Source organism: Microcebus murinus, chromosome 16 (assembly GCF_040939455.1).
Source record: "Microcebus murinus isolate Inina chromosome 16, M.murinus_Inina_mat1.0, whole genome shotgun sequence".
In the NCBI taxonomy this organism is placed as follows: domain Eukaryota; kingdom Metazoa; phylum Chordata; class Mammalia; order Primates; family Cheirogaleidae; genus Microcebus; species Microcebus murinus.
Genome location: NC_134119.1, coordinates 55,137,423 through 55,165,414, shown reverse-complemented (window position 1 = coordinate 55,165,414; position 27,992 = coordinate 55,137,423). Strand labels below are relative to the sequence as shown.

Below are 27,992 nucleotides of genomic sequence, written 5' to 3'. Positions count from 1 at the left end.
TTGATGCAGATTACCGAAATATTGCAGAGGAACAAAAAGGCTGCAACATTCCTCAAGACTCTCCGTTTGGCGGTGCCCTGTAAGGAGCGGAGACAGCAGGCTGGGCTCGGGGGCCCTCCCGAGCCACTCTCCTCTTCTTCCTCCCCAGAGCCCCCTCCCAGACACGCGTCCCCACTGGCTGCGCGTGGCGAGTGTCCACCCCGGGGAGGCTGGTCTCGGGCCACACCTCCAGCCTCGAGGCAGGAAGAAGCCAGGCCAGACGCGCTGCCATTGCAGACTGTGACCACCCGAAGAGTCCGGATGTCCTCGGAGAGCGTCTCAGGCCCTCGGTGGGCAGACTCGATGATGAAGAGGTTCTGGACGTATTTCTCCACAATCACCAGGACGGAGTAGGGCAGGCTGTACCAGGTGTAGGGCGGGCGATCCTCGGCACAGAGGATGGCCAAGATCGAGCCCCAGGAGATGAGCCAGGAGCCCGAGGCAGTGCCCACCAAGAGGTCGGAGTCCAGTTTGCGGGCCGGGTTTTTGGACTCATCTAGTGATTTCTCATCCATCCTGTAAATCCGGATTCCAACCAGCCCTGCAGCCCCCATGAGCATCAGCAAGACGATGGCATACAGGTAGAACATGATGAGTGCTGACTCGCTCTTGGTTTTGGAGCGCCCGATCCGAATCAGGTACACCACGACCACCCCGATGGTGGCGGCCAGCGCAGTCAGGCCCAGGGCCGCGCCCACCACGACCCCGCTGGACGTGAGCTGCATTTTCTGGTGCTGATGGTTGTCAACCTTGCGCCCTATGTTTTTCCACAAGACATAGAGCATCGTGGAAGCCAGGATCTGATACTCGATGTTGAAGGGGCTCAGGTAGTAGATCCCGTGGGAGATGGCCGAGCAGAGAGGCAGGGGGCTGCAGTTGCACTGCGGGGTGTGGTCGTCTAAGGCTGAGGGCAGGAGATCACAGGAAGGATTAGCACGTGCAGGGGGTGAGTGGACAACACAGAGAAATATTTCCACTGTGGACTCGTGTGTGGGTCTTCCCACCAGATTACTAGCTTTATTTCATGGCTTATCACCACGTTTGGTAGCATGGCTAAACTGATAGCCATGAATATCCCCAAAAGGGTATTCATCACATAAATCATATTTATTTGGCAGATTGCCAAAGAGGATAAAGACTATGACTCCTTTTTTATTAAAAAAGGGATATGTAGATAATAGATATAGTAATATATAGACAGACATAGAAAAAATCTGGAAGGACATAAACTTAAATGTTAACGATGGTTATCTCTGGGTAGAAAACTGACAGATGATTTTTATTTTCTTCTAGATTTTCTTCTATTGTAGGTTTTGCTTCCCAGTATTTTCTAAATTTTCTCTATGAATATGATTTATGTCTGTGATTTTTACACTTATTTTTAAAATACTTTGTGGGGGGCCGGGCGTGGTGGCTCACAGCTGTAATCTGGCACTCTTGGAGGCCAAGGTGGGAGGATCACCTGAGCTCAGGAGTCTGAGACCAGCCTGAGTAAGAGTGAGACCCCATCTCTACCAAAAAAATTAGCCAGGTATGGTGGCGCCTGTAGTCCCAGCTACTCAGGAGGCTGAGGCAGGAGGATCACTTGAGCGTGAGAGTTGGAGGTTACAGTGAGCTGTGATGACACCACTGCACTTTCCCAGGGCGACAGAGAAAGACTCACTTTAAAAAAAAATACTTTGTGGGGGAAATGCCCCTTCTAATCAGCAAAGAATTGCCTCTTAAGGCTCTCCAACGCAAGCAGACATGGCAGGAGACCAGCACTCTCCAACACCAGTGAGGGCATGCAAATGTGCACCACCTTCTAGAAAACAACCCGGCAACAGCACGAAGGACCATTTCATAACAAGAGGAAAAGCGCTGTAAGTAAACAATGAAATGTGTAAGTAGAGCATTAAAGGTGGCATAGATATAGTCATCATCCCAATGTAGTCTTCTGTTCTACGGGATAAGTAAAAAATGTAATCAACAAGTTAGGTAAAATTGTGTGTGTGTGTGTGTGTGTGTGTGAGAGAGAGAGAGAGAGAGAGAGGGGGGGGGAGGGAGGGAGCAGGGAAGGAGAGAAAAACACCTCAGTGTCTAACAATTTAGATATTAAGTGAGTTTTAGTACATCCATACAATGGAATAGTAAGTAGGCATTAAAAATTATAATCAAGATGTATTTTAATGATATAGGAAAGTATTCATGTTGAATGAAAATGGAAAAAAGTAAGAACAAATTACATATCCAGTATTTTTTTAAGTACAGTTCACAACCCAGTACCAGGTTATAAAATCAGTTTAGAGGGTAGCAACCAACATTTTTTTAACAGAATAAATTTGCAATGGAATAAAATAGGATAGAATGGAATGGAATTGAATACAATAAAAATTTGAGACTGTCCTTGAAATAGTAAGATTAAGTATTATTTCATGATATATACATACACACAGGTATGTGTGTATTTGTGTTACAATGCAAAATCTATTTCTTATTTAAGTCTGGAGTCAAAAACAGATTGAATATATACAGTATAAAATCAACTATAAATAAATAAATAGCACATTACAAAGAAATAGCCAAATGTTAATGGCATTTACTGTATTTCTGGGTAGGTATTATTGTGGATTGTTTCTTTATACTTTGTCATTGTTTTAATTTATGATATATATATATACACATATATATATACTACTCATAAATCAGATGGAAAAGCTTTACAGTAACATTAATGACCCTCCCTTTTGCAGAGCACTATGCAATTTGCAATTTTTAAGGAGTTTCCCGACCCCTGTAACTCAACACAGTATTATGTAGGAGAAATCAGGAAAAAAATTTCACATTAACAGAACATTAGAACTGATGGAGTCCTTTTTTAGTGAATTAATCTAATCATATCTTTCACAATCTTGGAGCCAGATTGTAGGATTCATATCCTGGCACAACTTCACGGTCACTGTGTGACCTTGGGCTACTTACTTCTCTGTGGCTTGACGGTTTCGTCCATATGATGAGGTTAACATCGCCTACCTCGGAGTACGGGGACAGGAATTAAATGAGCCAATGGAAGCTGCTGCGGACAGTGTTGGCCACTCAGCAAATGCTTAATAAAAGCTTGCTTTTGTTTTTGTTGTCACTGCTGTTACTGGTATTGAGACCGGGGAGGAGATGAGGCCCAAAGAGCGAGAAAGACCTCCCCAAGGGTGGGCTGCTAGCTGGGGGTGGTGAGGAAACACAGTACATGCCCCTGATTTCATCGTCTCCACTCCACCAACGAGGAAACGGGTTCAAAGCTGCTCTATAGCACGGCCCAGGGCTACACAGTGAGCATAGACTGGGGCACATCAAAGGTGGAAGGGACGTTAGCAAGCACAAGGCTCAGGCCTCCTCGTTTCGCAAATGAGAAGAGGGAGGCTCGGAGAGGTTGAACAAAAGGGCACGCAGCTAGTATGTGCCAGGAACAAACTTGGGACTCCACTTTCCTCTACCCGACAATCCCGTCAAACTGGATGTTCCAATATACAAGTAACATAGCATAAATGCTAAAGAATTTTGTTAAAATATATATATATAAAGATGAGAGCTACAGGCTCTCAAATAGGAACGAGAATCAGACGGGTCAAACTTACAAGTCACAGCCAATTGGCCACAACCTCCCATCAGATTTCTATGAATTTTTTAAAGTCATACTTTTAATAGAACGGGAAATAGAGATTTAATCAGAAACACAAACAGAAATGACCATCAATCTTTCAACGTTGAAAACAAAGACATTTATTTCTGCAGCAAACTGGACCACGAGGATGGCCTTCGAAATGACAGCCCCCTACAAGTCCCGCAGCGTGGAGGAAACCAGCAATTATGCTCAGTGCACACTGCTTATGAGGCAGGCGGAGAGACTAGGGGAGGTTTTGTAAGACTTTCAATAACCGGGGACTGTCTGGCCCATGCCGAGACGGGGGACCTGCAGTGCCTTGGACCCTGCCGCCCCGTCTGTGAGCACTGGGGCCTCTGCAGGGCTCCGTGACGTCCCGACACGGTGGAAGGGCCACTCACCTTCTGCACCACTCACCTGTCGTTATGTTCCCAAACCCCAGAGTGATGAGTCGTTCCTTGTGCTCATTGAGCTGATGCTTCGACTCATTAAGGACACCATTGGCCCACAGAAGCAGGTTGGTGAACACTGAGTGGATCACCCCAAACCTAAAAAAGACAAGGACTCAGTTCCTGAGTGACTCTGGGAAAACTCCAAGCCCACGGTGTGAGACACACACATACCCTTTTCAGCGCGATTCTGGTTTTACCTGGCAGCTCAGACTCTGGGAGGATCCCCTATCTGCCTGGGAGGGGCACTGCCATGGGATCTTCCAAAACCACAGTCTTGGCATTCCGCTTAATCTTGAACTTGCCAGTACTCTACTCATTGTCTATTGGACACCAAAGAAGCTGGGTCTCAGAAGCGGGGCTACAGGAATGAAAATGTACTAAAAGCAGGTGGCCAGCCCCACCATACCCCAAACCCTTTTTCCAGAACGGAAGAAGAGAGAACAATGAGGGAAAGATGAGTGATACTGGAAATGTGAAGAGTGCGTACCCCCTACTATTAGGTGGGCAATCCAAGCATCATCATACACCCACTCTGCCTTATCACCTGCCTCTAAAGACACAGAGACTCCTCTGCAGCCAGGCGTGGTCATTCTGGCCAGTGGCATATGAAATGGAGTCTGCTGGACATCACTGAAAAGCTTTTGCTTTCTTGATGAAAAAGATAAGAATGAAAAAGGTCTGCTATGGTCCCTTTCCCTTTTTTTTCTAACCTTGAATGCAGACATGAAGGCTGGAGTTGTGGCAGCTGTCGTATGATCATGAGGCCACCAGCATGGGCTGAAGCCCCCACTCACAAAGGATGGCATAGTAGAAACCTAGAAAGAGTCTGCTCTGAGACGGCACTGTTGAGCTGCTGGAGTCTCAGATAAGTTCAGAAATTAGTTCATGGTGACACATAGAGAAGCAGCCACACTGGGGTTTGAAGAGTCAGTTAGCAGCAGTGCTATTCTGTTCCGAGTTGCGTCCTGCTCTTGCCTCTACACCACAGGGTCTCCTACAGCAGAAGGTGGGAAGGGGGACTAAGTCGGAGGTGGACACTGGACTCTGGGCAGCAGAGGAGAGGCCCGTGGGGAATGTGGCTTCCATGCAGCCACTGCCTCTACACCACAGGGTCTCCTACAGCAGAAGGTGGGAAGGGGGACTAAGTCGGAGGTGGACACTGGACTCTGGGCAGCAGAGGAGAGGCCCGTGGGGAATGTGGCTTCCATGCAGCCACTGCCTCTACACCACAGGGTCTCCTACAGCAGAAGGTGGGAAGGGGGACTAAGTCGGAGGTGGACACTGGACTCTGGGCAGCAGAGGAGAGGCCTGTGGGGAATGTGGCTTCCATGCAGTCACTACTGCTCCAAGTGCTCCCATGCTCGCAGGTTGTGGTGGCTTTCAGGGCACTTGGCAGTGTGCCTTGCACGGAGCAGGCACAGCAAACGCGGGTGACTTGAGAGAGATATTCTTTAAAACTTTCTGTGGGGCTGATCACTCCTGAGTCAGAGAGCAGGGCCCCGAGGAAGCATGCTCCCTCCCTGCCCACTGAGGGGCCACCTGTCCACGACCCACCTACAGGGAAAACGATGCATCTGTGTCCTCGGCCCTGACCCCGCCTCTGCTCCGAATCTCCCCAGCTGGCCCTGCTGGGGCCCCCATGGGCCACTGTGGGCAAAACCTGCCTCATTTGAACCCTGACTTCCTTTGGCAGCTGCATAATGTCCAGGCACAACTGGAGAAAGAAACAGAATCCCGGGGTGTCCGGGCAGGTGTTTGCCCATCTGTTTGCCCCTGAGGTTGCCCGGTTGCTATAGGTCACGCCAGCCTTCCCCGAGGCGTCTGGGCGGCGTTCTATAGAGCCTTTGACAAACGCAGACAATGCCGTTGGCCTCCGACTGGCTGGCTTTTCTTTTAGTCATAATGTACACAGCCCCCCTTTCTTCTCTCCTTTTTCCTGGTCCCAATGGCATTGTCCAATCCCAGGCGCACGGCACTCAAGGAGGTAGGCGATGCCACCCACAGCTGCAAACTGCTCTGCCGAGCAAGCTCTCTGCGAGCTGGCAGCCTCCTGCCCTACGGCTGAGGTCAGGTGTCCTTGCCCGTGTGCCGCGGCCTTTCCCACACCTGCATCCAATAGCCCAAGACCTCAACGAAGGCGAGGCTTCCATGAGCCATTTCTGATCTCAATTCATGTTTCCGGCTCTACTTTTAGAGCCCTTGTCCCTCTGAACCTTGCCTCTGGGACAAGAAAAGGACTCAAACCAGCAAAGGAAATTCTCAGATGAGGAGAAAATGGTCTGTATGTACTGAAAGTGTGGGAGAGTGGAATGGTGGCTCAAAAGATCAGAAAATAACAGTAAGTCCAGGGGTGGCAAGTTCGGAAGCCTTCGGAGCCTGGCAGGAAATGTCAATGAATAAAGCAGGTCTAGAGGACACTAGGGAGTAGTGGGGACTGTGGCAAATGGAGGGCCCAGCCCCCACCTACAGGGTGCAACCTGGACCCAGCTCTCACCCTTTGTTGCCATGCTCTTTTGGGATTGCTAAATCTGATTTTTCTAGAAAAGTCTCAATCTAAAATCTAAAGGTAGTAAGTAATTAAAAAATGTTGAACACTTTGCCCTAGAAACAAAACAAGATAAATGAAACTAAACCCTCATCTGGCTCAAACCGTTCAGTCTCCAGTTTTGGAAGGAGGCCCAGAGCAGAGACAGACTCATCTCCCACACGCACCACGCGAGGCCAAGGCCAGCCCAGGCCAGCCCCACGGCCCCTCAGACGCAGGGTCCTGGAGGGAGCGTCGTGCGCAGCCTAGAGCAGGCTGTCTGGTGAGACGCGAATGCAGGACACAGATGGGAGCCCCCTATATAATTTTAAATTTTCTAGTAGTTACATTTCTAAAATCATAAAAAGGAACAGGTGAAAATAATCTTAATAATATTTTGTTAAACCAATTCATCTAATATGTTATGTCAACATATAGTAATCTCAAAATAATTATTATTGAGATATTTTACTCTCTGTTTTCATTCTAGTCCCCCAAATCTGGGGTACTTGACACAGCACATGTCAGTTTGCTCTGGCTACAATCCACGGGCTCAGAAGCCACCTGTGCTGGGAGCTGCTGACCCAACGGCAAGGCCGCAGATTCCCGCACTTGGAGGGAAATGGACCCATGAGTCCTGAGGCTTTGATTAAGTTAGCGGCCAAGCACAGAGAAGGACTTCACCCAGCTGGCAGCTACCACAGTCACCATCAGCATTCAGGTCCCACAAAGGCTGCCTGGCCTGGGCATTTGCCTCATTTCTCTGAGCCTCAGTTTCCTCATCGGCTAAATGAGAATCATGATCATACATATTGTTACCGACTGACAGGGTTGCTATGCAAGAGAACCTCATGAGCAGCATGTAAATGGAAGTGCTTTTTAATGGGAGAGTTAATATGATTCGGCAGGAGTTCTGGGGACAATCTGCTCACTCGCATTTGGGGACAAAATCTCACCCTTCATCCTAACAATTCTACTTCTAGGAATTTAACCCAAGAAAATAATAAGATGTTCAAAAATATTTTTGACTGAAGATGTTCACCACAGTACTACTTATAATAACAACAAACACTTTCAGACAAATTAAATATCTAATGATAGGTGTCAGGGACAGAATTATGTCCCCACTTCCTGCTCCAAATTCATGTTGAAACTCTAATCCCCAATGTGACTGTATAAGGAGATAGAGTCTTCAAGGAGGTAACTAAGGTTAAACGAGGTCATAAAGAGGGGCTCTGATCCAATGGAACTGGTAGCTTTATGAAGAAGAGAAAGACACACCAGAGCTCGCTCTCTGTCCGCCAGCGAGAACAGTGAGAAGGTAGCCGTCGGCAAGCCAGGGAGAGAGCCCTCACCACACACCAGCCTTGCTGCATCTTGATCTTGGGCTTTGAGCCAAGATCTTCTCTTTGAGAGAGAGAGAGACAGACAGACAGACAGACAGAGACAGACAGAGACAGACAGAGAGACACAGAGACAGAGAGAGACAGAGACAGAGAGAGAGACAGAGAGAGAGATCTGGTGTCTCTTCCTCTTCTTATAAGAGTACTAAAGCTACCATGGAGGCACCACCCTCATGACCTATCTAAACCCAGTCAACTCTCAAAGGCCTCACCTCCAAATGCGATTCCTTTGGAGGTCAGGACTTCACCATGTGAATGGGGGTAGGAGAGGAATGAACATCCAGTTCATAACAGAGTCATCACAGGGATTCTTAAATTCTACTGTAGCCTCACAAGTTTATCAGGAAAAAAAGAACAGTTTCTAAAGAATAACCTTATGGAGCAGATGAAATGAAACCCATGACTGGGACAAAACCAGCCAAAGTCATCCACAAGCTGCCGCTGGAGCCCTGCCCCAGGGCTGGAGGGAGAGCAGGGGGGCACACACACTCCTCACTCCCCAGCGCCGAGAGGGGACAGCCCAGAATGGAAACGTCAGGCCTGACACTGGCACTCTGGCAACCTGGGGCAAGTCTCACCCTGCTGGAGCCTGCTGCCCATCTGTTTAACGAGGACTAGAGCTTGTGTATGAATTGAATGGGGTGATGGATGAACGTGGAAGTCTTCATCCAGCTCTAAGGGACAATTGAAGTTATTTGGGGGTGGGGGGTCCTCATTTGTCCATTGTCCACCCCTGCCAGGCACAGCTTTAGCACTCACTTCTAGCTCTTCCCTTGCTCCCCTTGAGCCAGCAGCAGGGCTTCTGGTATTAGTAGGACTGGGGTAAAAGGTCACTGCCAAGGACGCCACAGGCTGCCCAGTGCCACCTGCAGGATGCCACTCACACCGCTGAGGATACCTGCGTCACCATCACCACACATACCAGTGGTGCCGGCAGCAAGCCCTGCTCACAGTCGGGCCTCAAAAGGTGTCCAAATGCTGGCTGACATGGACCCTTTTTGCCTAATAAAGTTGCTGGAATCTGTTTCTATTTCAGTGGTCAACTGAGACAATTCCATCCAGTGGTCATACATAAATTCGTCTTTTAAATATCAGTTGTCATTTTAAGTGGTACTGGGGAGTTTTTTGTTCCTCTTTAAGAGTTTATGTGATGAGAGACCCTTCCATACAATGCTGATTATCAGTGTGTGCACACAGTGCTTTCTCACGGGACAATGATGCCTTGTATTTAGGTCAGTCACCCTGTTATCCTGTGGATTCTCTCCTTTGAGCCTCACAGTCACCTGAGAGCACAGGGGACAGAGACAGTGACAGACCCGGCACTTCCCGAGGGCCTGTTCTGTGATGCTGTCGCCAGCTACCTCGTCTGTCCTCAGAGGCAGCCACATCACTGTCTCTGAAGGAAACCAGAAGAGGCCGCTGCCCCTGCCGTGCTTGCCTGACGGCAGGCCAGAGCCTCTCTTCCTCCCTGGCCCGGGACGGAGATGTGAGTGCTGTCCTCGCCGGCACAGTTCTGGGTTCTTATCAGCTCAGAAACTGGCTCTAGCAGGGATAGGGGAATCTGAGCGCAAACTTGCCTTAGTCTTGTCATTATAGGATGCCTAGCAAATCTTTGTTCAAAATACTCTTTAACCCACTGCCTTGAGAGAGACGCTGCTGACATGATGGGTACAGGATATTTCAATAAACTTCTGCTGGTTTTTCTCTTGTTAATCTGACCTTTGTTTTGAAGAGACTGTCTCGACCAGGCACCTATAAAGCTTAAAAAAGAAATTGTGCTGTCTTCCCTTTGTCTCCATTTTTCGGATGAGGAGACTGGGGGTCCTAGAGGGGAAGTGTCTACGATGAAGAGCTGAAATCCAAGATTCAAACCCACACCATGCCACTTCCAGGGCGAGCCCCAGGAAGGGCGAAGGCGGAGAGCCTCCTCTCGCAGCCACGAGTGAGGGCTTTGCCGTCAGAGCCGAGTGCACAGTTGGTCTCAGATTTTATAACCCAAGAAGGATGGCAGGAATGAGCTTTGTTTGTTCTAAATGAAACAACAAATTCAACATATAAGCAATCACCCACAACTTTTACCTTTCTAGTGTTTTGAAAGACTGGATAATATCCTTTGCATGCCCCCAAAGGAAAAATACCTAGATGGAAATAAAGAGAGATTAAAAATATGTCAGTGGGAAAATCATCATTATATTTGCAAACCTGAGAAGCTATAAAACTCAAAGAAAAGGTCGGGGAAATGCTGGGGACATCAGTGACCTCCCATCACATCTCAGGAGGCAGCACCACCCCCAGCGGGGACAGCAGCGCACGAGTGCTGAGCTGTGGGGCAGGTGGGGGCTCACGGCTCGGCGCCACCCCAGTGGGGACAGCAGCGCACGGGTGCTGAGCTGTGGAGCAGGTGGGGGCTCACGGCTCGGCGCCACCCCAGTGGGGACAGCAGCGCACGGGTGCTGAGCTGTGGGGCAGGTGGGGGCTCACGGCTCAGCGCCACCCCAGTGGGGACAGCAGCGCACGAGTGCTGAGCTGTGGGGCAGGTGGGGGCTCACGGCTCAGCGCCACCCCAGTGGGGACAGCAGCGCACGGGTGCTGAGCTGTGGGGCAGGTGGGGGCTCACGGCTCAGCGCCACCCCAGTGGGGACAGCAGCGCACGAGTGCTGAGCTGTGGGGCAGGTGGGGGCTCACGGCTCGGCGCCACCCCAGTGGGGACAGCAGCGCACGAGTGCTGAGCTGTGGGGCAGGTGGGGGCTCACGGCTCAGCGCCACCCCAGTGGGGACAGCAGCGCACGAGTGCTGAGCTGTGGGGCAGGTGGGGGCTCACGGCTCAGCGCCACCCCAGTGGGGACAGCAGCGCACGAGTGCTGAGCTGTGGAGCAGGTGGGGGCTCACGGCTCAGCGCCACCCCAGTGGGGACAGCAGCGCACGAGTGCTGAGCTGTGGAGCAGGTGGGGGCTCACGGCTCAGCGCCACCCCAGTGGGGACAGCAGCGCACGAGTGCTGAGCTGTGGAGCAGGTGGGGGCCCACGGCTCAGCGCCACCCCAGTGGGGACAGCAGCGCACGAGTGCTGAGCTGTGGGGCAGGTGGGGGCTCACGGCTCAGCGCCACCCCAGTGGGGACAGCAGCGCACGAGTGCTGAGCTGTGGGGCAGGTGGGGGCTCACGGCTCAGCGCCACCCCAGTGGGGACAGCAGCGCACGAGTGCTGAGCTGTGGAGCAGGTGGGGGCTCACGGCTCAGCGCCACCCCAGTGGGGACAGCAGCGCACGAGTGCTGAGCTGTGGAGCAGGTGGGGGCTCACGGCTCAGCGCCACCCCAGTGGGGACAGCAGCGCACGAGTGCTGAGCTGTGGGGCAGGTGGGGGCTCACGGCTCAGCGCCACCCCAGTGGGGACAGCAGCGCACGAGTGCTGAGCTGTGGGGCAGGTGGGGGCTCACGGCTCGGCGCCACCCCAGTGGGGACAGCAGCGCACGAGTGCTGAGCTGTGGGGCAGGTGGGGGCTCACGGCTTGCAGAAAGCAGTGCGCGATGGCTTGAGGATGCCTGCGGGGGGTGCGGGGCTGGCGGCATGTCTGTCATGAAGCCTGAAACCGGTTTATGTCACATATGTCAGGTTCATCTAAGAAATACCCACCGAACAGTTACTCTGCACCAGTGGCCAGAAACCAAATGCTGAGTGCTTTAGACAAAGAAGAAAATGGATTTGGGCTGGTCTTTTATTTCATTCATTGGTTGCGGAGGTTCCACACTAATGTTGCTGTCAATTCATCGGTAGGAATGTCTTTACCGGGCAAGTGTTCTTCTGAAAACATCTCTGAATTACAGCAGTCCTGACCAATGTCTGGTCATATGCCTTATCAGAGCAGGACAGGCATGAGGGGTTGTAGAAAGTCCTCGGAAACCATTATCTCCGGAGTGTAAGCCTAGGTCTCCTCAGATCTTCCCAGCCCTATTCTGTCCGGGTCTAACAAAAGTCACTCCATCCTGGTATCTGCAGCTTTCACAGCAATTACCACAATTTTAGAATAAATCAATAAATGCTCTATTTTTTGGAACAGAATCTGATGCAGTTTTGTTTTTTAAAACTAATTTTTTCATTCTCCAGTCATCTAATGTAGCAAAAGCATGCAGTAGTAAGTGTCCAAAAAGTACAGAATGATTAATTGATTGACCAGCCAATAAAAAAGCCTTAATTTTGGAAGATAGAGCTCTCCAACCCACAAAATAAGAGTGATATTCTGAAAATTCACCTCTGCCAGGTCACTCATCCACCTCAAGCCTTCATGGCTCCCCACTGCCCTCCAGGTGGACCCGAGGCTCCTAGGTGGCGGGCAGCCTTGGCGTGGCGCTTGCTGCAAGCCCAGCCCTGTGCAAAGTGCTATCCAGACACCGGCACCTTTAATCCTCACAACAAACCTCTGAAGTAGGTACTGTGACTGTCCCCAGGAGGCTCAGAGAAGCTGAGTAACTTCCTGAAGGTTGCACTGCTGGTCAGAGCCAGGGCCAGGCAGTCGGACCAAGGTCCAAGCTCACAAGCCCCACCAAACCGTGGGTCCAGCTTGCGCCCACCACCCTGGCCTCCTCTGCACCACGGCCACGTGCCCCCCGTCACGCATGGGGCCACACATCCCACGGACGCATCTTCCAGTAGCCTCGGATCCTGTGCTGCTCCCTCCTACACGGCCAGCTGTGGGGCGCTTCCCTGGCAAGGCCACCCCTCCCTCCAAGCTGCCCAAATGCCCTCCTTTGTGCCCCCTTGTCACTCTGGGCCATGTTGCTCAAAGCACTGAGCCTAGTGTTGTTACCACCTGCTCTTGTGCTGACACTGCATATGACACTCTAGTGTCCTAATAGCGAGAACAGCGTTTGCCTAGTACTTAAAAGTGGGCTGGGTGAATAAACGAGTGAGTGAATGAATGAATACAGCTCTTTCTGGCCTCACTAAAGCTTTCCACATTGTCTCTGATATTGCCATAGGCTCTAATACCACGGGATTTTGCTGCCCTGGAATGAATGGCCAGCTAACTCTCACACCAGGCAGCTCAGGCTACCAGAACAAAGGGCCACAGACTGGCAGCTTTGATAACAAAACCCATCTTCTCAAAGTTCCAGAGGCTGCAAGTCCAGGATCAGATGCCGTCAGGGTTGGTTCTTTCTGAGGTCTCTCTCCCTCCTTGGCTTGTAGACAGCCACATCCTTCCCTGTCCTCACCTGTCCTCACCCTCTGTGAGTGTCTGTGTCCCAATCTCCTCTTCTTACAAGAACACCAGATTGAATTAGTGCCACCCTGATGACCTTATTTAACCTCAATTGCATCTAAAGGGCCCTATCTCCAATACAGTCACATTCTGAGGTACTGAGGACCAGGGCGAAAGCATAAGAATTTGAGGGAGATACAATTCAGCCCACAACAACTTTCAAATGCAAGGCACCCCTTCAGATCCGCCCATCCCCGGCAGGCCCTCAGCCTGCTCCACCATGCTGCCACTGCGATGACTGCTTCTGTGCTCCTCTGGCGTGTCCTGGACAGCTGCACCGTGTGAGAATGTGTTTGACCTTAAGAAACATTCTAAGGTCATCTGGAGCCATCTGGTAAGTCGACCAGGTATACAAACTGATGATCACTTTGGATAAAAGATGAGTTTTAAAAATGGCATCATTGGCTTTATGAAGGTGGAAAACTGTGTTCAAAGGGCATTCTCAAACTGGAAACCCAAAAATATTCTGAGCAATGACTTTATCACTAGAACAAGTTCATGATCTTCCAGGGTGACTTGTCAGGAAGAAAATACTCATTGTGTCTCAGCCTCAACTTTGAGATAGTCACTTGTCTTCTCTGAGCTCCAACTTTTTCCTTAAAAAAAATGAGGGCAGGCCCTGCCATTCTGCAAAAAGGAGGACAAGCTAGAGGACATTATGCTGAGTGAAATGAGCCAGACACAGAAAGAAAAATATTGCGCGATCTCACTTTTATGTGGAATCCAAAAAAAAACCTTTTTAAATCAAATACATAGAAACAAAGAGTAGAATGGTGGCTGGAGGAGATGAAATGGGAAATGCTGGTCAAAGCACACACAGCTGCAGGTACACAAGAAGGACTGTTACCAAACTAGTGCTCAACACAAGACTGCAGTTACCAATGTATTGTACACGGGAAATTTGCTGAGAGAGTAGATTCTAGGGGCTCTTACCACAAAAACAGCAACAAACAAACAAAAAATAAAGGTAACTGCTATGCGATATGATGCCAGGTATGTGAATTTGCCTAGCTGCAGCAGTGTACAGCAGTGTACCTGCGCTGTGTACAGGACATCAGAACACCATGTCGTCAGCCCAATCCATGCAATACAAAAGAAGAAAACGAGAGTGACCATCCAACACCTGTTATTGTGGAGCTGTCAGAAGGATTACATGGAGAGATAAGTGAAAAGTGCTTTGTACACTCCAACATGCCATAGAAATACTAGCTATCCCTTTTGTCATTAGACCAACGGGCATCCCCTCCTAGCTCCGACAGCCACTACCAGGGATTCCTGCCAAGGATGGATGCTACATTGGAGGCCCACCCAGGATCCTTTTTAACCATGAGATTTTTCTGACTCTAAGCTCTACTTTTAAATTCTAGTTATCAAATCTTTACTTCTTATTTCACAAATCCACACCAAGTTCACCGTTGCTAGGGAAAACATCCTCATACATTTCTAAAAGATTTTAATCCACAAGTGGGCAAAGTCTTTCCATGACCCTGCAATGGCACGAGGTTTCTTTTGGGGGTGATAAAAATGTTCTAAAACTGATGGTTGCAATACTTGGGCAACTCTATGTATGAACAATCTAAACCACTGAACTGTATACTTTAAATGGGTGAATCACATGGCATGGGAATTCTATCTCAATAAAGCTGTTACACCAAGAAAAAGAAATTCCTCCAATCCTTCTCCCGTAGATTCGGCAGGCTTGGCAGAATTTCTATGTTCTATGTCCTATGTTCTACCTCCCAGCATCCCCACAGAGGTGGCCGAGGGGACACAGAGCCCCATTCTGCAGTGGAAGTGGAGGGAGAACTGAGCCGCAGAGACGGACTCCAGTCCCCCTGGGGCTCGCTGGGCAGTCTGCGGCTGCTCGTGCTGCCCCCGCGTGCTGCTGTCTCGGCGATGCGGGTTCATATGCCCCGGGAGCCACTTAACAGGAACCGAGACAGCGCAAATAGACACCAGTTGTTTACCTGCAGCAGAGTGTGCACTGTGTGTGTGACAGGGAAGACTCCTTCAGCGGCTGATAAACATTTTGAAAATCCAACAAAGTATCCAACCTTAAGGCCTCCCAGGATGATGGTGATGACAGCGAACAATGTGATGCTACCTAAATTTGGGGGGTGGGGAGGTAAAAACACACACATACACATGTTAATATGCACTGACGTTGTTTCAAAATAAATTATATTATTTTTTTAAGATTTAAAAATGTTTATTAAGCCACTTATATTGCCTTTTGTGTTAACTGTCAGTTCTCATCTTTTCTTATTTTTTTTATTTCATAGCATTATGGGTATACAAATGCTTTGGTTACATAGATTGCCTTTGCACCTCCCAGTGAGCATGCCCATCCCCCAGGCAGCACGCACCACAGCTGTGAAGTGTGGATTTCCCCATCCCTTCCTCCTCCTCCCACCTGCTCAACACCCTATGAATGCTGCTTCCCATTTGTGCACATTAGTATTGATCATTTGGTACCAATTTAATGGTGAGTACATGTGGTATTTGTTTTTTCATTCTTGTGATGCTCCACTTAGAAGAATGGGCTCTGGCTCCATCCAGGATAACATAACAGGTTGTTGATTTTTTATGGCTGAGTAGTAGTACTCCATGTTATACATATACCACATTTTGTTAATTCACTCATGTATTGATGGCCACTTGGGTTATTTCCACATCTTTGCAATTATGAATTGTGCTGTTGTAAACATTCAAGTGCAGATGTCTTTCTTATAGAATGTCTTTTTTTTCTTTTGCCCAGGTATGGGATTACTGGATCAAATGATAGTTCTACTTTCAGTTCTTTGAGGTATCTGCATTCTCCATACTATTTTTTTTTCTTTTTTTTCTTTTCTTTTCTTTCTATTTTTTTTTTTTGAGACAGAGTCTTGCTTTGTTGCCCAGGCTAGAATGAGTGCCGTGGCATCAGCCTAGCTCACAGCAACCTCAGACTCCTGGGCTCAAGCAATCCTGCTGCCTCAGCCTCCCATGTAGCTGGGACTACAGCCATGTACCACGATGCTCGGCTAATTTTTTCTATATATATTAGTTGGCCAATTAATTCTTTCTATTTATAGTAGAGACGGGGTCTTGCTCTTGCTCAGGCTGGTTTCAAACTCCTGAACTCGAGCAATCTGCCTGTCTCGGCCTCCCAGCGTGCTGGGATTACAGGCGTGAGCCACCATGCCTGGCCTCCATACTATTTTCCACGGAGGTTATACTAGTTTGCAGTCCCACCAACAGTGTATGAATGTTCCTATAAATTATATTACTTTTTAAACCTTCATATATATGGTCAAATGATTTTTGACAAATGATTTTTGTCAAGACCATTCAATTAAGTCTTTTCAACAAATGGTATAGGGAAAACTGGATATCCACATGCAAAAGAATCAAGTTGGACCCTTACATTACACCATATACAAAAATTAACTCAAAATGGATCAAAGACCAAATATAAAAGCTAAAAGCATAAAGCTCTTAGAAAAAATCATAGGGGTAAAGCTTCATGGCATTGGATTTGGCAATGATTTCTTGGCCATCACACCAAAAATGTGAGCAACAAAAGTTAAAATAGATAAACTGAACTACATCAAAATGAAAAAAATTTGTGCATCTCAGAAAACTACCAAGAGAGTGAAAAGACAACCTACATAATGGGAGAAAACATTTTCAAATTATATATCTGATAAGTCATTAATATCCACAATAGAACTCCTACAAGTCAACAACAACAAAAAAAACTAATTAAAAAATGGGCAAATGACTTGAATAAACTTTTCTCCACAGAAGATATAAAATGGCCAACAAGTACATGAGAAGATGTTCATCATTAATCATTAGGGAAATGCAAATCAGAACTATGAGATACTGCCTCATACTCATTAGGATGGCTAATATCAAAAAAACAAAAAGAAAATAACAAGTGTTGGTGAACACATAGAGAAATTGGAACCCTTGTGCACTGTCAGTGGGAATGTAAAATGGTACAGCCACTATCAAAAAAAATGGAGGGTCCCCCCCAAATTAAAAGTATTATTATTACATGATCCAGCAATTCCATTTCTGAGCATATGCCTGAAAAAATTGAAAGCAGGAACATGGAGGAATATTTGCTTCCCATGTTCATAGCAGCACTATTACCAACAGCTAAATGGGGGACCTGGTGTCCATCAACAGACAAATGAACAAAATGTGGTGTGGACATACAATCGAATATTATGCATTTATTTATTTATTTATTTTTTTGAGACAGAGTCTCATTCTGTCGCCCGGGCTAGAGTGCTGTGGCATCAGCCTAGCTCACAGCAACCTCGGACTCCTGGGCTCAAGCGATCCTCCTGCCTCAGCTTCCTGAGTACCTGGGGCTACAGGCATGTGCCACCACGCCCCAGCTAATTTTTTCTATATATTTTTAGTTGTCCAGCTAATTTCTTTCTATTTTTAGTAGAGACGGGGTCTTGCTCTTGTTCAGGCCAGTCTCGAACTCCTGACCTTGAGCCATCTGCCTGCCTTGGCCTCCCAGAGTGCTAGGATTACAGGCGTGAGCCGCCGCGCCTTGCCCCATTAATTTTTTATTTTTTGTATTTGCAGCAGTAGCTTACTCAGTCATAATCGAATATTATTCTGCATTAAAAAGGAAAGAAATTCCAACACATGATGCAACATGGACATACCATGAGGACATTATGCTGAGTGAAATAAACCAATCACGAAAGGACAATACTGTAGGATTTCACTTATATGAAGTATCTTAAGATAGAGACAGAAAGTGGACTGGTGGATGCCAGGGGTTGGGGGAGGCAGGTGGGAAGTTAGTATTTAATGGGCACTGAGTTTCAATTTTGCAAGATGAAAATGTTCGGGAGATTGGTTGCACAATAACATATATGTACTTAACACTACTGAACTGTACACTTAAAATGGGTAAATTGGTAAATTTTATGTCATATATATTTTACTATTAAAAATGTATTAATAAAATAAATTCTACTATTGAGCTGATTAGCTAAAACTAGAAGACATGCATTGTGTCCTGTTCATCACTGTAGCTACCCATACATTTCCCAGAGTTCGACAAATGATATACATTCTATAAAGTTTGGTTGAATCAACAGAAGTCATCTAGAAATTTTTCTAAAAAGAAGCAATCAAAGAGTGTTACTATTCTGCTAAGAAATCTCAGCTCTCTAACCCTAAAATCCTGCTCTCTAGAGAATAAGGGTGCAAGTTATACAGGTATACAGGAACTCTCTGTACTATCTTTGCAATTTTTCTGTAAATCTAAAACTTTTCTAAAATAGAAAGCTTGTTTTTTAAAAAATGAGGGGTAGGGGGTCTGTAGCAGTAGCCTAGAAGGGGCCTGTGTGAGGCAAGTGAAGGAGGCAATCTTCAATGGTATAATGAGCATGGTTTTGACCAAAAAATAAGAACAAACCAACACAAAAAAAGCATTAAAAAAGACTCTAAAGGAATATACAAAATACACTAAAAAGACTCTTGGTGACAAATGAAGGAATCAGTGAGGAAAATGCAGTGACCATGGGGTCCTGATCTATGTCAAAGTTCTCATCCCTTTCCCGGACCAACATGGACCACCGTCCACACATTCTCTTCCAAGAACAGGAGCAAACGGGAGCCCGTGTGATGCGTGTCAAGGTCCTGAGCAGAGAGGCGGGGACGAGCCGTGACAGCGAGTTATAGCATTACAGCCCCAGCCTGAGAAGCCACCATTGAAAAGTAATGCAATAGCCTGGCCCGTTTCCATTGCTCAAAGTCTTATAGAAACAACTCTATGTCACATTTTTTTAAGCCCTGGAAAAACCCCAGTGAAATCAGAAACTTCCTAAGAGTGGAGATTCAATCCCAGTGCTTTGAAATGGTTTCACTAATGCATGGTTGGTTTTGATCACAAAAAGAAATAGCAAGATGAGGTGAGGCAGCCTGGTTGGGTGGCAAGAGCACAAGCCTGGAGCCCTGGGCACCTGGGCACTAGTCCTAGCTGAGCCCAGTCCTAGCTGAGCCCAGCAATGTGTGAGCTCCTACAAGTCATTTCCCTGTTCCTGGCCTCAGTAATCCCATGCAGAAGATAAGGATAGTCTAAAGCAGTGGTTCTCAAACTTGAGCATGCATCAGACTCACATGGAGTCTGTTAAAACACAAATTGCTTACATAATGAGTTCGATACGCACCACCTGGAGGATGGACACGTTTGAAGTTCTGACAGGGGGGTGGGGGGTGGCGAGGGCAATATATGTAACCTTAATCACATTTTTACCCCATAATATGATGAAATGAACAAAAAACACAAATAGCTGGGCTCCACCCCCAGAGCTTCCGAGTCAATGGGTCTGGGTGCAGCCCCCAAATCTGCATCTCTAACAAGTTTCCAGGTGGGGCTGATGCAGTTGGTCTGGGGTCCCTACTTTGAGAACCACTAGTCTAGATCTCTGTGATTGACATTTCAAGCATTCTGTAATAAATACTTCATATATTTTCTCACACTCTCGAAGTCTTTCCTTCCTTCATTTACCCACCTATACAAGGATTTATTCATCCAGTTATTTATACAGCAATATTATGGGGACTCCTATTATACATGAGGCATTGTGCCAGGGGCTCAAAGATAAACAAGATGGCTGGAGAAACAAAATATGCAAGTATGATATTGTGTAAACTGGGGTGTGCACAAAACATTAGAGGGATGGACCAGACTTCTTCTATGCAACATTTGAAACCACGATCCAGTGGAAGAGTCCACTGCAAGGAAAGGGCTGCAGCTCAAACACCTTATTCCTAGCTAGGATGCTGCCCACTCATCCAGGCAAAAGGCAGAAAGACATTTGAAAATATGCAAAATGTAATTCATTCAACAACTATTTGTTGAGCACCAACTATGGGCCAGCCACTGTCCCAAGCACTGGGGATATAAAGATCAATAAAAGAGAATATCTGCCCTTGGGGAGTTTAACATTCTAGTAGGAGAGACAGAAAAGAAGCAAACAAATAATAAACATATAAAGAATGTCAGGAAGTGCTAAGTTCATGAAGAAAAGTAAAGCAGGGTGGGGGATTGAGGTTGAAGGTGAATGATCAGAAAAGGAGGTAACCGTGGGACAGAGACCTGAGGGTGAGTGAAAAATATCATCCACATAAGTTGTCTGACAAAGGGTTTTAACCAAACAACCATCAAACTGGAAGACAGACCTCAAAATTAAGAGGAGAAGAAATAATAGTGAGTAAACAAATTTGCGAAAGATTGAAGGATGTGTGGAGGTATAATGGACGGATGGATGGAAGTATGGATGGGTGGATGGATGGATGGATGGATGGATAGATAGATGGATGGGTAGATGATGGATGGGTGGGTGGATGGATGGATGGGTGGATGATGGATGGGTGGGTGGATGGATGGATGGGTGGATGGATGGATGGGTGAGTGGATGGATAGATGGGTGGGTGGATGGATGGATGGGTGGGTGGATGGATGGGTGGGTGGATGTATGGATGGGTGGGTGGATGGATGGATGGGTGCATGGATGAATGGGTGGGTGGATGGATGTATGGATGGGTGGGTAGATGGATGGGTGGGTGGATGGATGGATAGGTGGATGGATGTATGGATGGGTGGGTGGATGGATGGATGGGTGGGTAGATGGATGGGTGGGTGGATGGATGGGTGGGTGGGTGGATGGATGGCTGGGTGGATGGATGTATGGATGTGTGGGTGGATGGATGAGTGTGTGGATGGATGAATGGATGGATGGATGAGTGGGTAGATGGATAGATGGGTGGATGGACAGATGGATGGGTGGATGGATGTGTGGTTGGTGGATGGGTGGGTAAATGGGTGGGGGATGGATGGGCACGTGGGTGGGTGGGGGATGGTAGATGGGTGGGGAGATGGGGGATGGGGGATGAGTGTATGATGGGTGGGTGGATGGATAGATAGGTAGGTGGATAGATAGATGGATGGGTGGATGGGTGAATGGGTGGGTGGACACTCAAGTAGATAGATAATTAGATTAATAGGAAAGAAAAAAGATGACAAATGAAATCGAAATGGAAGAAGATAAACTGCCTAGGAATGTATAATTTACATGCTCTATAAAGACTTGTCATACAGAATAAACATTTTAAGGGGGAATTCTACTAAATATGAAACTATCTCTACAAAACCCATAAGTTGGAGAAGGACTGGGTGGGGAGCAGAGAAGAAAAATCTTTCAAAGTCCTCATGATAAAGAGATGGGAAAAGAGATGGGGGAAGACAGGAGAGGCAAAAGGAAAGCAAATGTACCCTGGAGGTCTCATCTCATTAGTAGAGGGGAAATGGGAGCAACAGAGTTTCTTGGAGCGAGACACATGTGTCTTGCTGTGGGACACATTTGGTATTTTGGTTTCAGATAAGAATGGAATAATATGCATCCGATTATGAGAGCGAGGGAAGGGAAGATGGTCATTAATGAAATAGAAAAGGACACTAAATTTTCCAAATGTTCAAAAAAAACCAAATATGCATCAGAGGAAAACGAAGAGGTAGTAATTTAAAGTACATAATTATAATTATTATAAAAATGGAAACAAAATCAAGTATAGTAATCATTACAGTAAATTAGGATCATTACAGTAAATTAGGATGATCTGAATCCTCCTATTAACTAGTAAGAAGGATGGGAAGATTGAATTAAAAATAAAACCTACCTATATGCTCTTTACACAAATCACACTTTTTTTTTTTTTTACAAATCACACTTTTAACTAAGTAATAAAGGTTGAAAATAAAGGAGGTGGACAAAAAAGGAGAAAATAGAAATAGCAATATCAGACCATATGGGATTTAAAGTTAATGTAATGACCTTAACATTCCACCTTTAACATTACATATAATAAAAGACACAATATATGAGGAAGATATAACAGTCACACATGTGCCAGAATAAAATAGTTTTTTCTTTGTGTATTTAACTGATACTCTTTAAAAAATAGAATGCAAAGCTTCAGAACTAGACAGATCAAGTAGACAAAATGTAAGTAAAGACATAGAAGACCTGAATCACACAATCAACCAATTTGCTTTTACATGTATATAAAACTTTGCATGCCTCAAAAAAAAGAGTATACAATTTTGGATGTCCATGGAACATTGACAAAAATCATGCTCTAAAAGCAGTAGAACATAGAATACCAGTGGAGGCCAGCTACCTAGCTTCAAATACTATCTTCTGCCATTTATTAGTTGATGACCTTGGGCAATAACTTAAGTGACCTGTGCTTCAGTCTCTTTGTTGTAAAATGTGGATGATAATAACACTGCCTATCTCATCTGGGTGTTCAGGAGATTAAATGAGTTATTACATAGAAATCACCTACAATAGTATCCCACAACTAGAAAGTTCTGTAAGTGAGATGTGATTATCATCATCATCTTATCACTCAACCACAAAGAAAAACATAATGAATTAGAACCAATTAGAAAGTATACTGGCCACATTACTCGAGAATAATCCAAAAACTGCCTAGGGTACTCATCCAGTGTTAGCAGAGGGACCTCTCCCCTATGTTAGGCACTCAGGTCCCTCCTAGGAATCTAGAATCTTGAGCCATAGGTTCTCAGAGGTGAAAGTTTTCACAGAGTAAGTCTACATCTCCATCCCAAGCAAAGATGCTTCCCAGTGTGTCATGACTGGTGGCCATCTGGCCCCCACCTGGACATGCCTGGGGCTGGGAGGCTCAGCATCTCGCAAAGTGTGCCCTTCCATCACCAGCTGATGCTTGCACTCAAATAGTCTTCCTTACGTTGAACAGCAACTGACCTCCCAGAATCATCATCCTCTTCCCTGGAGCTTTATTCGCTCATTCATTCATCCACCCATCCATTCATTCATCCATCCATCCATCCATTCAATTATTCAGCAGAAACTGATTGGCACTTACTGCCTGTTAGGCACAGGATACAATGGTAAGCACATTCACACTGGAGCTCATTAGCCCAATAAATAGTAACTGAATAATACAATCTCCTGCTTGATTAGCCCTGGGAAGAAAATGAACAGGGTTCTACCAGAACATACACCCTGGAGGCTGCCCCTGGTCTGAAAGTATCAGGAAACGTTTCCCAGAAGTGACTCTTGCTTGCTGAACACCAAAGGATGACCCGGAGCCGACGGGTGCAAGGCAGCAGTGGCATTTTCTGCCCTGTGACCTCTGCGTCCACCCCTCTCCTGGACGGAACAGCTTTTCACTCCTCCTGCGGCCACAAGGCCAGGCGCGGTGGCTCGCGCCTGTCATCCTAGCACTGTGGGAGGCTGAGGTGGGAATATGACTTGAGGCCAGGAGTTTGAGACCTCCTGCGGCCAATCTCCCATACGGACCCATGAGACGCTCAGGAAGGACCAGGCACTGCGCATGCAGTCTGACTTCCTTCCGATGAATCCCAAACCTGCATCTGCTTTTTTGGCAGCCACATTCTCTTTTTTGATGCTGAAATCCTGACACTATGTTTATGTTTCCATTAGACCAGATATATCATCCAAAAAACATGTAAGAAAAGTCATGCAGTTAAGCAAGACTCTCCTAGTGGTTCCAGGATGGGTCTTGGAGATTGCCACTCCCTCTCCTGAGGGAACTGCCCTCTGCATGTTGATCTAAGGCTTTAGATCATCTAACTTCTCTCTGTCACCAGTGCCAGGGCAGAGCAAAGTTCCTCAATCAAACCTGTCTTTCCAGCTGTGCGTCCAGGGGAAACCTCAATGCTGCTGAGGCTGAAGGCACTTCCCCTTGGCACCCTTACCTCCTGACATTCCTAATTACACTCTTGCTTCTTTGATGAACCCACAGCTCCTCCACAGGAATGGCCAGGGCTTTGCAAACTGCTTTCTCTCAGCATCTCCCAGCTCCTCCCTGAGAGGCAGAGGTGGCTGGGATTCTCATCTTACTGACGAGGAAACTGGGACTCAGAAAGGTGCAGGTGCTAGAGCTGAGATCTCCAGCCACGGCTTCCAGAGCCAATACTCTTCCCGTGGTCCACACACCTCTTTCAAATGGTTCTATTATTATGAGACAACTCACCCAGTGTCTACCACTACGTGGCGTGCTCTCTCCATCTTGCCTCATTATGTCCTCTCTATTTGGTGTCCAAAAAAACATCTCAAGTGTAACTTGTCCACAAGAGAATCTTGCTTCTGCATCCCCATGCTGCTCCTCCCTCTGGCTCCCCAATCTTGGGAAATGGCATAACCATAACCATTCACCCATGGACTCAGGCTCCCATCCTGGAAGGAGGGAGAGAGAGAAGAACAAAGAACAGGGGACAGAGGATGGAAGAAAAAGAAAGAGGATACTATAACTGTGGCCTAAAAAGAAAAGAAAGAGAGAGAAGTGAAGGAGGGAGGAGGAATGGGAGAGAGAGGACTAGAAGAAGGAAGTAAGAAAGGAGAGAGGAAGGAAGGATGAGGGGAGGTGAGAGGAAGAAAAGGAGCAAAGGAGGGAGACAGGAAAGAAGAGAGAGGAAGGAAAAAAGAAAGGGAGAGAGGGAGGAGAAATCAGGGAGGGAGGCAAGGAAATGAAGAGACGGGTAAGGAGGGAGGAGGAGGGGAAGGAGGGAAGGAAGAAAGGAACAATGGAGAAGAAAGGAAGGGAAACAAAGAAAGGATGCTTCCACTAGAGGACAGCATAGGTCCACTGCCTGTGTGTGTCACAGATTTTAGCCTGTGCAAGTCAATATTGTAAAATAACATATTGTGCCTTGTTTCTTTTAAATAACACTGTATTAACTGCCTTTATGGAGAGTCACAAAACCATGAACCTCTCTAAAACAACCATTTCCAGAACAGGAATTTGGGCTGCCCTGGGACAGTCTCAAATTTTCCCAAAGCCAAGACGAACTAGACACAATCCCTATCCAAGAAACCTAAAATCTCATCTGGAGGAGAAGGCTCATATCCAAATAGCCAGAACACAAGGCAGAAATTGACAAGGACCAAAAGAGCTTCACAGAGAGAGCAGGGGTGGCCCACCGGAGTGAGGAGCATTTCCTGCCAGGCACATGGACTGAAGGAGAACTAGGGGCAGTCACTGGACCCATCCAGTGTGTGATCCCATCCTACAGGTGAGGAAACTAGGGTTCAGGGTGGGAGAGGTGATCCAGTGCCTTGCCCAAGCACTTACTCCATGCCCGGCCCTGAGGTGGCTTCAGGACTAAGAGACCAGCATCCCAGAGCTCCCCGGTGAGGCGTGGGAACAGATGTGCCAACGAGACAGGGCAGAGTGAGGGCCGAGCGGTGTGGTCAGAGCCGCGAAGCGTGGGGAAAGGGTAGGGAGTCGGGAAAGGAAGGCTGGGGTGAGGCCTGACCCCGTTCTGGAAAGCAGGAGGGTAGGTGGGAGGGTGGAAAAGACATTCCGGGAGGAGGAAACAGAATATGCAAAAGCAAGGAAGCATGAAATACTGAGGCGCAAACTGAAGGTCTTTGAGAAGGACTGGGGCACAGGCTAAGAGCACGGAAGTGATAAAACGAAAGAATGCATCTGGGGCCAAATCTTAGATTGCCTTGGGTGCCAAGGCAAGGGAGCGTGGCCCCATCGTGGGGTCAGTAGAAGCGCTGCATGGCTTTAAGCCAGGGACAGACTGAAGAATCCCTGTCGCTGTCGCTCTGCTGATGCGACATGAGCAAGAGCCTGGAGGCAGAGAGGGGCAGCTGTGAGGCCCAGGCTTGAGAAGGACGAGAGAAGAAAGACAAAGAGGAAAGGCAGACAGGGCGCCGTGGCGGCTGAGGACTCACCGCGCAGCCAGCTCGCGCCGGCGTGCGTGTCCCGGAGGCGGATGAGGCGGCGGTGCGCGCGGCTGCGGCGCACGTACCACAGCATCCAGACCAGCTGCAGCAGCATGAGCGCGCTCAGGAGGCTCAGCAGGTCGCTCTTGCCCACGCCCGACGCGTGCACGGCCCAGGCCAGCAGCAGCAGCAGCCCCGCCACGAACACGTTCAGCCCGTACTGGCTGCTGAGCGCCTCGGCCAGCTTCTGCGGGAAGGGGGCTCGGACGGCGCCCGGGCGAGGAGCCCGAGACCCTGGGGGCCGCGGGGCCTCCGCGGATTGCATGGACCCTGGAGCCGCGAGCTGGGGCCGCGGGCAGGCCACAGGCCCCGACGAGCCCGCGTCCGAGGCGCTCGCAGCTGCCCTGGGCAAGGCGGGCGCCCCCAAGCCCTCGGGCATCTTGCCGACACCAACTCTTGTTCGGGGTGGCTGCCGCCGGCCCTGCTTGTCCCCCCTGCCTCCTGTCCTTGCCCCGACGCCCTCTGCCAACAGGCCCCCACCCCTACGCACCCCACCTCCCGACGCCTGCCCTCGCCGCGTGCCCCTCTGCCCTCAGTCAAGGGGCCACCCGGCCCACTTCCCGCCCCCAACCCCGAGGCCCCGGGTTTCTACGCGCCCCTCGCCGCCCCCTGCCCACTTCCCCTCACTTGACGACGCCAGGGGCAGCCCCTGCCCACTACAGGACCCACGCGGGACGGCTCCCGGATCCCGATCCCTCGGCCGCCCGCGTGTCCTCCCGCACTGCCGCCAACACGCCGGCCCCCGCCCGCCCACAGCCCTCACCCCTGCTGGACCCGCGCAGACCCAGCCCCTGCCCCGGCGACCCGAAACGCTGGATGGCAAGAGGTGCCTCCCAGGGATTGGGGGATGGAAGTGAGGGGGGGTCTCCCGAAGCCAGCGGAGCGGATGGGCGCGGGGCGTGGCTGAGGCCGAGCCCGCGTAGGGGACTGCTCGGGGCTGCTCCGGGCTCTGCGCCGGACCGGAGGTCCGGGTGAGCCTGCCCCAGTCGGTGTGCGCGCCTGAGTCTGTCTGTCCCTGCTTCTTTCTGTGATGTGTCTTCTCTGTTCAGGTCACGCTCTGCGTCTGTCTTCGGGTGTGTCTGGTTAGTGGTGGGGGACGCGGGCCCCCAGATCTATGAATAGGGGGAGGGGCCATCTCTCTGTGGTTTCTCTGTTTGTCTGTCTGTCTGGTGTGCCTGTGTGTGGGCTGCGAGATTCCCAGAGGCAGAAGACCTGACTCTCTTTCCAAGGAAAAACACCATCCCTCACCCTCCTGCAGGGGAGTGGGGCGCTACTCCTGGACCCAGCAGGGTTGAGGGGGGTTGCCCAGGGGTCGGCCCTGGAGCCCTGGGTGGCCGGGCGCCTCCCTAGCCTTCAGGCCGCCCGGCTTGCCTTCTGAAGCCCTGGGTGCCCGCCGGGCGCCCGCCCCTCCCAGGAGCTCACTGCGCCCCGCGGGGCGAGGAGGAGACTGGAAGCGCGGCGAATGAGCGTCCAAGGCTGGCGCACCGAGAGGAGGGGCAGGACCCCAGGGCAGGTCGCAGAAGGGAGCTGGGAGCAAGCCTTGGGACGTCGGGGCCTCCTGAGCGCCTCCTGCGCGGGCCCCTGCGCTTGCACAGGGCTGGGCACCCGGCAGACGCTTCCTCTTGCTTTAATGTTCTGCTGTTGCCGTTTTGAAATTCTTAATTTGTGAACAAGGGGCCCCACGCTTTCGTTTTGCACTCGGCCAGCAAACTGCAGTAGCCCATCCTGGCTGGTGAAGGGGTACGGGGAAGCCGCAGGCCGGGAACGCATCAACCTGGGGAACTTGCCTTGCCTTCATTCGTGCTATCGATTCATTCATTCGTTCGTTTGATCAACATATATTTATCTTACACTGGA

The 27,992-nt window shown here is 48.8% G+C and overlaps 1 protein-coding gene across 1 annotated transcript in view; it reads right to left on the bottom strand.

Annotated features, from left to right (window-relative positions):
• Window positions 1-26,514, bottom strand: part of OTOP1 (otopetrin 1) — a 30,863-nt gene extending 4,349 nt beyond the window's left edge. The window contains exons 1-5 of the mRNA XM_012739686.2: window positions 26,085-26,514; window positions 15,276-15,412; window positions 10,135-10,193; window positions 4,094-4,224; window positions 15-943 (exon numbers count right to left, since the gene is read on the bottom strand). Of these exons, the coding sequence (XP_012595140.2) occupies window positions 15-943; window positions 4,094-4,224; window positions 10,135-10,193; window positions 15,276-15,412; window positions 26,085-26,514 (1,686 nt within the window). The remainder of the gene's footprint in view (window positions 1-14; window positions 944-4,093; window positions 4,225-10,134; window positions 10,194-15,275; window positions 15,413-26,084) is intronic.
• Between the last annotated feature and the right edge of the window lie 1,478 nt (window positions 26,515-27,992).